This window comes from Amblyomma americanum, chromosome 3 (genome assembly GCF_052857255.1).
Source record: "Amblyomma americanum isolate KBUSLIRL-KWMA chromosome 3, ASM5285725v1, whole genome shotgun sequence".
NCBI lineage: Eukaryota > Metazoa > Arthropoda > Arachnida > Ixodida > Ixodidae > Amblyomma > Amblyomma americanum.
The window spans coordinates 198186501-198199044 of NC_135499.1; the positions used below are offsets into that span (position 1 = coordinate 198186501).

At 44.1% G+C, this 12544-nt stretch overlaps 1 protein-coding gene across 4 annotated transcripts in view; it reads left to right on the forward strand.

The window, feature by feature from the left end:
- Positions 1-8578, forward strand: part of LOC144125822 (uncharacterized) — a 145361-nt gene extending 136783 nt beyond the window's left edge. For 2 of the 4 annotated variants that reach the window (XM_077659539.1, XM_077659540.1), the window contains exon 7: positions 1656-8578. In XM_077659539.1, coding sequence (XP_077515665.1) covers positions 1656-1702 — 47 coding nt within the window. In that variant the 3' untranslated portion in view covers positions 1703-8578. The remainder of the gene's footprint in view (positions 1-1655) is intronic. The other 2 variants (XM_077659537.1, XM_077659538.1) reach the window with 1 other exon arrangement.
- Positions 8579-12544: the final 3966 nt, after the last annotated feature.

Sequence of the window (12544 nt, forward strand, 5' to 3'; positions counted from 1 at the left end):
TACTGAGCCGGAGTACCCAGGTTCGAACCGGACACGTGGCCACGTTGAGATGTAGGCGAAACCCAAAAGGCGCCGGTGTGCTATATCATGTCAGTGGGCATTAAAGATCCCCAGGTGGTTGAAATTATTCTGGGGACCTCCACTCGACTACAGCATCTCTATCTTCTTTCACTGCCTTCTTTATCCCCTCCCTTATGGCACAGTTCCAGTGTCCCAGAGATAGGTGAGACAGTTCTTGTGCCATTTCCTTTCCTCAAAAACCAATTTACCAATTTTTCATGCAAGGTGCACCTGTTAAATGAGAACAATGAATAAAATTACTATGTATGAAGTTAGCTGTAGAGTAAGGACCTGAATCAAGCTCACATCATCTCATTTGAACATAGCGTTGTTCTGTTCTTGTTTTTGTTTCCACTGTGTGTCTTTCTTCTACAGTGACCTCTGGTTGTGTGTTTGCTTTGTTCTTTGGCTCATAGTGCTTCAAAAGTTGCCAGCTGGTTAGCCATGCAATACAGGCTCTGAAACCACATGAGCACCTTTCTTTCTTTTTCTCTCGATTATCTCACTTGCAGTGTAGCCATTCATTACCAACTCCACGAGCAGGTGCACCACGAGTCTTTCCTTACGCTGCAAGCAACGTGCATGCGGCACCAATATGTGGCCATGTAAAATCTCTATACTACAAAAATGCGTGTTGCGACAACGCATCATTTGAGTAACTGTTTGAGCCTAAATGCAGCATGCAGGTGTACCCTGCGCCTACTCTCCATTTTGTCTCGAGGGAGACAGCATTCAGTACATGACGCGAGCGACGCAGAGCCAGATCTCTGTGCCAATTCTCAGCAAGAACATTTCTCGGCAAGACCACTTCTGTGCAAGAACGCTTCTCAGCAAGAATAACTCCCCGCAAGAACGCTTTTCGGCAAAAACAGCACTTTGCACCAATGTACAGGGAAGCTTTCTTGCCTTGACAGTGCTTCACCGACGCTCTGCGAGTATCATTCACGAAATCGTCGTGGTTCATTGTCATTGAGGCAGCTCTTCTTAAATGAGGAACACTCAAAGTAGTTTATCTTTTTATCTTTCTACGTTTAGTCTGTAGGAAACCAACCAAATGCTTTCACATTATTCGTCGTGTCCAAGAATTAGTCCCACTGAGTTCATCTTAACGGGAGTCTGCTGTATATCAGAGAAGTTGCGAGAATGAGTGCCCTAACAAGTGTATCTACAAGTGCAGCTCTTAAAGTATTTTACACAGTTGAAGGCTACACATTAAAAACACAGTTGCAAGCTTCGCACATTTAGACAACAGCGCTCATTCAGATCATGCTGGTATTGATGTTCCCAGCAAGGTTTTAAAGCATCTTATCTGAGTTAACGAACCAAGAGATTGCTCCCACTTTTTAATGCACTGCAGACAGCACTTACCTGGAAGCAAAGAATTTCAGTGCAACAAAGATGGTCTGTAGATGGAAAGATGGGAAGATAGGTTGCGACAGGAGATTTTATGAGCACTGTTCCCTTGTTGTGCTTTGCTAGAAAACAGGTGTTACTACTAGCTGCTTCTGCTGCATATTGTTTTCTAAAAGGTTTTGTGCTTGCTTGTGTTAATGGCTCCCCCCCCCCCCCCCACTCTTTCTTTTTTTACTTTGCAGGTGAAGATCTGCACTTAAGTGAATCTGGCAGCGACAGTGATGACTGACCACTCATAGCCAACAGCAGGTCACGTAACTCCAAGCGACATTAGCATAAACGAATGAGGACTTGCCTTCACGTCATCTTGAAGATGAAGAGGCACTGTTTTGAGAAGAGAAGGGACTTCTGCGCACGCACACACATAAAACACACACACAAACTGTGTCACTTCTCCCTGTTTTTCTCTCACTTGAAGACAAAGCAGAGGGAGCACGTGAGAGAGAAAGATGCGATGGGTTCTTTTATTTTCTTTTCTGCGCGTGGCACGAGGGAAGCCAGCATGATGAGCTCATTTTTTGTGGAGTAGCAGCTCCAGCTACACTTTGTTCCGTCTCTGTGCGTTGGGCAGTGCATCATTCGTAGTATGTTGGTTGTTTTTCATTTTATGTTTCCCTCATGGTTCATTGAGTGTGATTCTACACAATGTGTGAATGTCTTCATGCGTGTTTGATTACTGCAGCTTTATATCCTCCTTTACTGATGGCAAATGCACAAACAAAAAGCACTGGTGAAGCGACTGTTGCCATTTGTTTGTGATTCGTGTGCGTGCCAACAGTGCAGTAAAATGGGTGCGTGCGGTTGTACGCGCTCTTGGCCAAGATTTTTTACTTAACCTTGGGGTTTTATCACTGTAACTGCAATTTTCAAGTCACTGGGTGCTCATGGCAGCAATTTTGAGCTAGAAGCGATTGTGTGCTGCGCCAGGTTTGTATGAGTTCTGACTTAAATCTTGGCTAGGCTGCACTTAGTGCATTGAAGAGCATGGCTGCTATGTGCATGATATTTCAGAGGGCACATGCATTGCTGGTCATTTGTAGGTATAGTGCGCATGGATGATGCTTCTTTCAGTTTGCTGGTCTACCTTTCATTAATGTGAAACTTGCCAGTAGACTTTCCTACAAGTTGTGACGTAGTTCCACGTAGCACCTGCATATAATTTGTGCGACATTATGGCACGACAGAACTGTTTGCACACAGTGATGCCTGGGCTTGTTGCAAAGCATGAATGTTGCTTGGCTCAGCTAATCTTTAAAATTGCATCACAAGGCGTATTACCATATAATATGACTTTATAAACGTACTGCCATCTAGTGCGAATGGTTCTGTCACAAGTCCTTGCATCCTGTGCACGGAAGTGCAGTTTGCCACCATTTGCATATTGCAGGTTTTGTGTGTGGACTGTCATGCCAAAAAATTTCCCATTTTTAATGTTGTATGGACCAGGAATGTGATGTGTTTTGTGAGTTTCGTGTACATTCAGCTGCAGTTTTTTTTAAAGCTTTCTTTTTTTCATTTTCCCGTCTGTCAGAAGGCAGCAAACAACTTAGATTTTTCTGTATATTATTCTGCAATACATAAAGAATTGTTTCACATGTTAATTCATCATGTGTGACTTTCTGCAGCCAGTCTGGTGATAAGCAGTCATTCCTATCCAGTTATGTGAAAAAGCCAGCAACATATGCATCCAATTGTTGCATACCTTTGAAATGTTGCTTGTGTAGCAATGTCCGTCAATCTTTTGTCCGAGATTGTGAAGCATGCCTGAGGAAAATTCACTCTGCTTTGCTCCTGTTGTGGAATTTAAGCATTTGTTTTCTCTTCCGTCATTAGCTCATGACTGTGCCAATTAGAAATAAAAGTTGGAATGAGGAACTTTCTACGGATTAGTAAGACGCATGACCATGTGGCATGCTAATAGGGCTCCCTTTTATAATTTTTTTTTTGCAGCCTAGAATATTGACATGTTTAATTTGCTAATGTAGGCTGTATATATATATATTTCCTTCTCCTTGATTGTCATGGTTTAATATTTAAACCAGCATTCAGGAAACAGGAAAGGCTTGCATACAATACCAGTACCATTAATGTCAATATAGGCTGTTTGCCGACAGTAAGAGCATGTTGAAACATAACTTATTATATAATGTTGTATTCATTGTTTTTCATATAACACGGGCAAAGAATGCATTATATTATTAATTTGAGAAATATCAAGCCAGCGAAAAATTGCAACAGCACGGCATTTTTTTCATGGAGAGAAGAAAAAAAACTCTGGAGAGAGCATGATGTCACGCGATGATCAGCCTTTGCAAGCGAAGTGCTCATGAAGTCGTTCCCGCTTCCGGTTTTCCACTCTCAGAGTTAGTCCCTAATGTTTTTGCGGCTAGTACGGGCATCTGCAGTCAGTTTTTCCATGCTTCTCCGCACATAGATATCATCGCACGCTATCACATGGTGTGTTCATGTGTGTTGGACCGACTCTTTCCTTTTTACTTTTTATTTTTATGACTAGGCTTCAAGGTGATCACCGGACGCACCCTCCAGAGCTTTTTTTCTTCCATGCATTTTTTGGATAACAAATTAATGTAGCCTTTTTCATGCATGTTTGAGGTAATAGTATTTGCTAATTTTTCTCCACTGTCAGACTTGAAATCATTCACTTAAGGGTGGATGCGGGGTTCAAATCACAAAAATCTCGAAAAAATGAATTTTAGAAAACATCTGATTCGGTATCTAAGTTTTTTTTATTCACATCCAAAAATTTTTCTCTGAAACCAGCCCAGAAGTGACTTTAAAAAATGTTTTCGTGACTGTAGGTGCAACCTCAGTGCTGGTTATTTTTTCTCAAAAAGGTATTTTGGCCTGATGTCTCTGCTTGCAGAAAGCATCGCATGACAGTCTTCACAGATTTTCGTATGGTTTGTTGCATTGTGTTCCTAGATAAATAATTTACGCAGTGACGTTCCTACATTTTTGAATTAATTTTTTATTTTACTCTACAACTACTTTGACATGACGGTAATGAGTGCATTATGCAAGGACAGATGTAATGTTCTGTGTAGAAAAAAAGAGCAACTGCAGGCTTCTACCATGTTTTGTTGTCACTTTATAGGCTTTCTGCAAGTTTGGTATGTTAATGAAGCACACAATACTTTATAATGTCAAAACTACTGAAGATGTAGCAGCAAAATTTTATATTTATACATTTGGTGTACTTCTCAAAAAGACTGCCAAATTTCATCGCTCTGTGCCAAAAAATAAAAAGTCCACCTCTGATCCCTGCATCCCCCCCTTAGCAAAACTATTCTGTGTAACAAAGGTATTGTGTTCTTTCATCTCTCATAGCTGCACGATTTCCATAGTACTGGCCATGCCGCCACGGTAGCTGAGTGGTTATGGCGCTCGGCTGCTGGCCCAAAAGACGCGCGTTCGATCCCAGCCGCGGCGGTCGAATTTCGATGGTGGCGAAATTCTAGAGGCCTGTGTACTGTGCGATGTCAGTGCACGTTAAAGAACCCCTGGTGGTCAAAATTTCCGGAGCCCTTCTCTACGGCGTTCCTCATAGCCTGAATCGCTTTGGGACGTTAAAACCCCCATAAACCATAAAATCCAAGGCAACAGCTGCATGAATAGTGAAAGCATGTTAATGTTTTTTGTGTGGGAGACCTAATTTCTGCTCTCATTCTTTACTTACCTTTAGGTGACAAACCTTGCCTGTCAAAAGCAGATGAGCACGAAAAAAATTTATGCACTTTTACAGCATTCTGCACCATTGCTTGAAAATTCTGAGTTTTCTTTGCTTCAACCACTGTTTTCTAGCGTGCACATGGGCATTGCATAATGATCAGCATGTAATTAATTGTCCTTCTTGCTTAATTTCACATCGGATGACGGATTATGTGCCTGTGAAAAGTTTGGGTGGTGGCTACAATACAATACAGCTGGGAGCTGTGAATGTCTAGTGTTGCACCATGTAGGCCCGTGACAGTCCAAGTGCTTTTTTCAGTTGCATAAAGTAAATTATTTTTTGCTGGCGGATTGCACAAGTGCTAGCACTGAACTTCTTGTGAGGCGAAATGGGTAATGACTGTCGCATCATCCAGAGATGTTATCACCAAAGACTAAGTAGATTTAGCAGTGAAATTTTTGAGGTATTGAATAGTTTTGCAGCTCTCAAGACTAAATCCAAAAACGGCGTACGTTGCAGTCTTCACTGCTCATAAGACCTCCAATGATGCACGAGATTGAGAGAGCTGTAACGAAGCAAAGTGCCTTTGTTAAATCAACTGTATTGCGCTTTAATGAGGTGTAAATGTAAACATGATGAGCATTTTTAAACGCTTTTGTAGGAGTGTGATGTGAGACTCCAGTGGCAAAGCAGAGTGCACTTGTTTGACTCGTCACATGCCAAATGCACATGCGTTGCTCATGCACATTAGCTAGAATCACGGGGGCCCTTAGTGTGTGTGGTTTCGTTTTACCTTTTAATTATAGAAAGGGCTCACAATGGCATCTTGTACAGCTTAGTCTTCCTTGCTGAGTGGAGGACATTGGTGACGAAGTAGAAATACGATATTGTTCTTAGCATGTAAACGTGAGCATCTCTGCACCTGGTCGGGAGCTGTTTTAGGTGTTTTTTGGTTTGAGATGACAAACTTCCATTAGTGTGACAGCAAAAGTGCACATTTTGTATCTTTGTCGTGAGCTGTCGAATCTTAGTGTTGTGTCTAAGCAGTTTTGTAAATGAGACTATGCCCTCAATGGTCTCCCTCCCCTGGCCTTCCTGTAGGATGTGTGCGAGTTACTTGTGGCCTTACGGAAGGAGTTAATCTGTGGTTTGTTCAATTCCTGTTATGATTTTCTTTTTGTACAATCTGCCAACGTTGACTACTACTTCCTTTTGTTACAATTTGTTGGACGCCATGTACAAACATGCATTTACCAGGGCTGTCTGTAAAGGCACACATTTGTTGGCTTGTGGGGAAAATGCTACCCTCAATCCGCCTTACATTTTATATGTGTCATATGCATTGAGCTAGTTTCAACTAGTATTTGCTAAGGGTGCTTTATGGGCAAATGATGCTAGTATTTAGAGAGAGAAATTGTTGGTGCTGAGCCTGGCACATCAAGTTCAATTATTGATACTGGTGCAATGTGCTTCTGGCGGTGACATCATGTTGCACAATAGGTTTTAGAAAAGACCTTTTTAACACTTACGTATCATCTTTGGGCTAACACATCTTAGTAATGTTTGTTGGTGTGTATGTTAAAGGAAGTGATTGTGTGCTGCTGGCAGTTTTAATTTTTTTTTCTTCTTTATCTCTGATACTGTAATACTGGAGTAGTTGGTCATATGCACCTGGTCATCTGTTGTTCATTTTTGTCCAGGGTGTGAGTGTGTGCCAAGGCTATGTAATGTTGAGGAAGAGAGGAAGTGAGTAGTGTGGGAAAAGGAATGAACTCGTGTGTTGTCTCAAATCATGAACTGCCGTGAATTTTGCTCAAGGTGGCATTCCCAGGAATGTTGTGTTCGTTTGTTAGCCAGCCATGAGCGGAGGAACAATGCTAACTTGCCTCGTGTAGATCTGGTGAAAGCTTGCTAATTAATGGCATGGCAAGCATTTTCAGCAGTACAGTCTTAATGGTTATCTCAGCGTAAGGCACAAAGCTCGGTGAAACTTTTTCATGGCGACTTCTTTGCCGCATTGCATAAAAAATGGCAAAGCAAGCATACTGCAGCATTTGGTGAACGCCTGCTTGAAGTGCACAATACCAGCACACATGTTGTGGTAAACTAAGGTCGACCCATTTCCTCTGTATTGCGCTGCAGCTTAGCATGCGAGAGTCTTCACTGGTGAGTGAGCAGCAACCACGGACTATGAAGGCAAGCGAGGGCAGCTACCATAGCGTCCTTTGGCACTACTTGCAGTGGTGCCTTGCAAACGCAACAACCATGACCCTGCAAGGCACATGAAAAACCTTTGTGCACCTCAGGAAGCATGTAAAAATGTGAATTGCTTTCTATATGAGCTCCGTTAAGTCCATGCGTTGCTTCTCTTGTGGCACAAGCAGTTAGCTCCTTACCGGTCTCTGAAGTTTTTGGCGTATAATGTAGCACATTATTACCTCATATGCTGCTGTTGTTCCCCCCATGGATGAGCACCACTCTGCTGTGCTGTTCTTCATTCTTTTTTTTTTTTTCATACATTCCTGCACGAGCCTGTGCCCCAAGATTCTGCTCGAGTAGAATTTTGTGTCCATGCATTACCAGCTGTGATGACTTAACCTCGTCAGTGCAACAAGATTACGAGGTTCACTGTGAAGGAGACGAGAGGGCCGGGAAAAAAGGAAAGAAAGATGTGAAAGGACTGACTATGGGCAGGGTGCGTTGGTCTTTTGTGGGCACCTGCAAAAACTTATTGGTTGCACCTTGTTTTGAGTTATGATGTTGGCTTTCCAGAACTAGTCATGTGGTTTAGAGTGGAGAGAGAGCAGTGGAGTTGGCATTTGCAGACTTTTCTTTTTGTTGCTTTTTTTTTCTCTCGGATTCCACCCCTTCCCCATCCCATTCCATCCCACCCCCTTCCCTGAAATTTGTCATGGTCTATATGGTGGAAGTGTCTGCTTGGAGTGTTTTGGTTGTTGGCAAAAAAAAAAAAAAACTGGAAGATGTTGCGAAGTGCAGCTGTGACCGTTAGTGACCACTGTTGCGGCTGACATTGCTTTTTTTTTATTACTGTCAATGAAAATATGAGCATTGCATTCCTTGTGCCAGTGTTGATGCAAATGCACATATGTTACACGTACTTGATAATGTTTGTCCGAGAAGCAGGGTGGTGATAACAATGATACTCTTACCTCTTACATAAAAAAAAAATGCATTGTACTTGCTCGGTAAGCGCAGTCTGCAGCATTCAAGATGTTTTTCTTTTCATTTCTTTTTATTAGTCAATACACTGGGAAGTAAACCTCAAGTGTCCCAAGCTTTGTATCTGACTCTGATGACCTATGCATTTGGCTTGGTTTCTTGAGTAGCTACAAAGTAGATAAGATGTTTTATTATATAATTATTATTATTATTAAATATACAAGTTTAAACTGCTGTTGGCACGTTTCTTTCTTGTTGCAGTTGATTTTCACTATGCACAAAGCAGCATGAATGGTGCTACTTCACCACATGTTTCACACTTGATCTGAATATCAGTAAAACAAAAAGCTGAAATCTATGTTTCTTTAGTTGCGAACCAAGAGCATGTGGAATCATTAGAATTGCCATTGTGCAGCAGCTGAGGCAGTTGCTATTTTTGTTTTGTTTTGTGGGTGTAGTTTCAAGTCGGTATTGCCAGATTAGGATTTGGGAAAGAAAAGGAAATGGTATGAGGCAGCAGATGCCTGATATTACGCAGGGGCCTGACATTACTGACATTAAGCAGGAGCTTGGCCTGTGCATTTTAGCGCCTCTTTGACAGGGGTCCAAGCATTTCATTGCGATAGTAGGGAAAACAATGAAAAAGGCAGGAAGAGGGGGTGCAACCATCACGTGCTCACACTTGTAAATGCGAGAGCCCTCTCAAGTTCATCAGCACAGCACAAGGGTAGAAAGGTACAGATTAGTGCTGCATCACAGGTGTGTGTGTGTGTGGGGGGGTTAACAAATTAGCCTGGGTTTTAGACATAAGAAAACTTTGTACAAACCACAATGGGACATGAGGCAGAAACACGTACACACACAAGTACATACACCTATATTTCCAGAAACCAAATACCACCTTAAGAAGCAATGAAGCGCATGCGTACAGTTACCAGAGCCACACGTATGGGAACCAGTGGGCCCAGAGCTACTATCAATACTTAACGTCAGAAGTAGGCACAGGACGAAGCCACACCAGACAAAGCTTGGCGTGCCCGACGTAGAAAACCACCAACAAAAAAAGAAGCACAAGAACAGCAGCTGTCATTTAGCGATAAGGAATTCCACTTCTTTCTTGAGAAGGGCCACTAATGCCTTATGCAAGCGTCGATCTAACTAGTCTTGAGAGCCTCCAAAATTTCCCAGGCCAGCCTATCGAATGCGTGCCTGATAACTGTGGAACGGAGGATAGGACGGCACTGTTGTTTCTTTTTCTTATTCCTGCTGTTGTAGTGTTCGCATCCAAGGCAATGCTAAGAGGTTCAAGCCACCATATGAACCCAGGGAATTGGCATGCTCTGAGCCTCTCATAGAGACAGCACCCTGCCTGGCCTGTGTACACACAGCTGAGTGGAATCTTATACACCACACCAACAGTGCAAGGAGCAAACCGAGTTTGGTGTTTTGTGTCACATGCTTTTCCTTTTTGCATTGACACCTGTTGGTCATAGAGCACAGGTGGAACAACTTCAAGGGGGCTGTAAAAGTAGTGTTCACGCCAATTAGATGAAGTTATTGTTCAGACTATTCATCCTTGGGCACATGCTCGATTCTCTGGAGTTGCGGCCAATGTTAGAAGTCTATGTGGTCAGCTGCTGCTGTAGTATTGTTATCTGCACTGATATGCATCAGTGTGAAGTTGCTGATCACTGAGTCTTGGGAGCAGTTCTGCTGGACAGCAGCGTTCTGCTCCCGGCGCAGGCCATTAACATGGCAGCCAAGCCAACAGTGTGGTGGTATTCTGCCATGCTGAACTTTAATTTGGCATTTTTGTGGTCTGTGAGAGTTACAGCTTTTTTCAGTTTCCAGCAAGGAGTGAAATTTGGCCCACATGTACAGATAGCTCCAACATGAAAGGGAGGACATTATCTGTATTCAAGTGATTATTACTCCATCAGTATGATATGAGTGAGGAGCACATTTTTTTTCTTTGCTCAAATAGTTTTGCTCTGTATAGATGACACACATGAGATTATCTTCAGGAGTCTCAATGCAACAGCGTCATCCTGTCACCTCAAAATATAACTCGCCATCCTGCTGTGAGGATCCTCGTCGTCCTTGGTAACAATGTAATTCGGTCTTGTGTGCAAACTGAATGTTGCCTTTCATATTTGATCTACCTGTGCAATGTGGTAGATGGTATTGGTACTATATTTTTCACGTAAACTTTGGGACAACAGGCAAGTACATAGAGAAAGCCGCTTGATCTGTGTTGCATGCTGAACGGTACCAAGCTTGCAAACGTAGAAGAGGAACATCATATTTCGCAACAGATACACTGGAAATGTCCAAGATCACCCGGCGACTATCAAAGATGCTGTGAATTTCAGCCATGGCTCTTCCTCCGTGTAATCGTGATGTTACTAGTGAATGAGGCGGTCAAGCGTGCAGCCGCCGCTGAAATTCGCTGCATCTTTGAGAGTTGGTCACTGAACAAATATGCAAACTCGAACAGGTTGGCGATGAACTGACGCTCAAACGCCCGAGTGGCACCACACGCTTTTGCGACTCGGCTTTGAGTGCGTGCAGTTCCCTATCCCGGCATCGGTCGCTCATCTCGGCATCGCAAGCTCGGTTGTCAAGATCCTCTCGCTCCTTCGCTCCACAGGTATTCAACTGCGGACAGTCAACGTTGTCGCTCAATTGCGTTCGCGCCGACGATAGCGAAGCTCTTTCGAGTACTGCTTCGGACAATCCACCTCTGCCACGGCAGCTAGCGCCACGATCCACGTGATGCTGACGTCATAGGCGCATCCGGATTCGGACGACGTGAAACGGCCACACGCCGCGCTAACAGCCAGTGCTGTAAAAAGCTACCAAAGAAATGCTCTCGATTTACCTAGTTAAGCTAAATGCGACTGAGGTGCGCCAGCACGTTTAGATTTGTTTATATTTGTTTTGATTTTTATAAGCTTGAAAATTTTGATTCCACCCAAATGTTCTTGCGATTTCGGGGGGTCTCTGAAGCCACTTGTACACGCCTCTCGACTGCACATGCATTCCTCCGGCGACTTAATAATTGGCCTCTTCTTTCTCGACGTACTAAGCGTTTCTCGCTCATCATGTGTTTCCGCATCCCGCTTAGCAAGGTTAATTGTACTGTCTTAGCAAGCTCTGCTTCGGATTGGTTGACTCGCATTAGCGCTCTCTACTTTTGCGTAGCTGTTCAGCTCGCCGTGCACGTCGTTCGGCTTCGAAATCTTCGAAAGGACCGGCTTCATCCATGATGTACCGTTTGCTGCGCTGCAGGTTCCACCAGTGACGTCATCCTTCGCCTCTTTTTTTACTGTGATCTGCACGTGCACACAACAGCGTTTCTCGCTCTTCATCGGCTTCCTTCGTCATCTTTCTCCCCGTTGGCTGCTCCGAAGCCAAGCTTCCTTCCATTGTTTGCAGCTGGTGCGACACTCCACCGGGCATACTCGAGTATCTCCAAGGCTTCACCACCACACAGGACGGCTTTTCTTCGCTAGCGAGGCATCTAGTGTTGGCGCACTAAAAAGCGCACAACGCTGCACCGCATGCATCATCAAGCATTTTGCGGGACGGAGCAGCAACGGCGCCTTGCAGATTTGTTGCAGGGGCGCCTGCGTGCGAGACGCACCCACTTAAAATGGAGCCGTATGTCGCGAAGGCGGGGTGACAACCGTGGCTGCTTCCCCGGCCGCCACCATATGACTACAGCGTCGCCGTATTCGGAAACAAAGCTCGGCCTCCCCCAGTCTAGAGCCGGGTCGCGACGGAGCGACATAAAAGTTGTGCACGCATCTCTCCACGCTAACGTTTTCCCAAGGTAAACAGCAGCTACGTATACATGCTGAATGTACGTAATTACCAGAAAATACAAAAGTAAAAGATCACTGATACGCCCGCGAAGCGCTGAATGCTACTGCTGCAAATTCGCACCGATTGCGCTGGCAGTTGGCGCGAAGAAGTGTCACGTCGTTATTCTGCTCCTATTAATGCGTTCACGTTAGAATGGTCTGTGGGATCGGGACCAATCATCAATTTAACTGCCACCTGCCACGGTTTCTCACAATCCGGCAGGCACGTTGCCATCTGCCCGGGTGCTCGACAAGAGCGTCCTGGGTCTCGCAAGCCCCACCGGTGGCTGTGTTTGAAGCAGCAACATGTCGCCGCAGAGCAGTGGCGCATAGC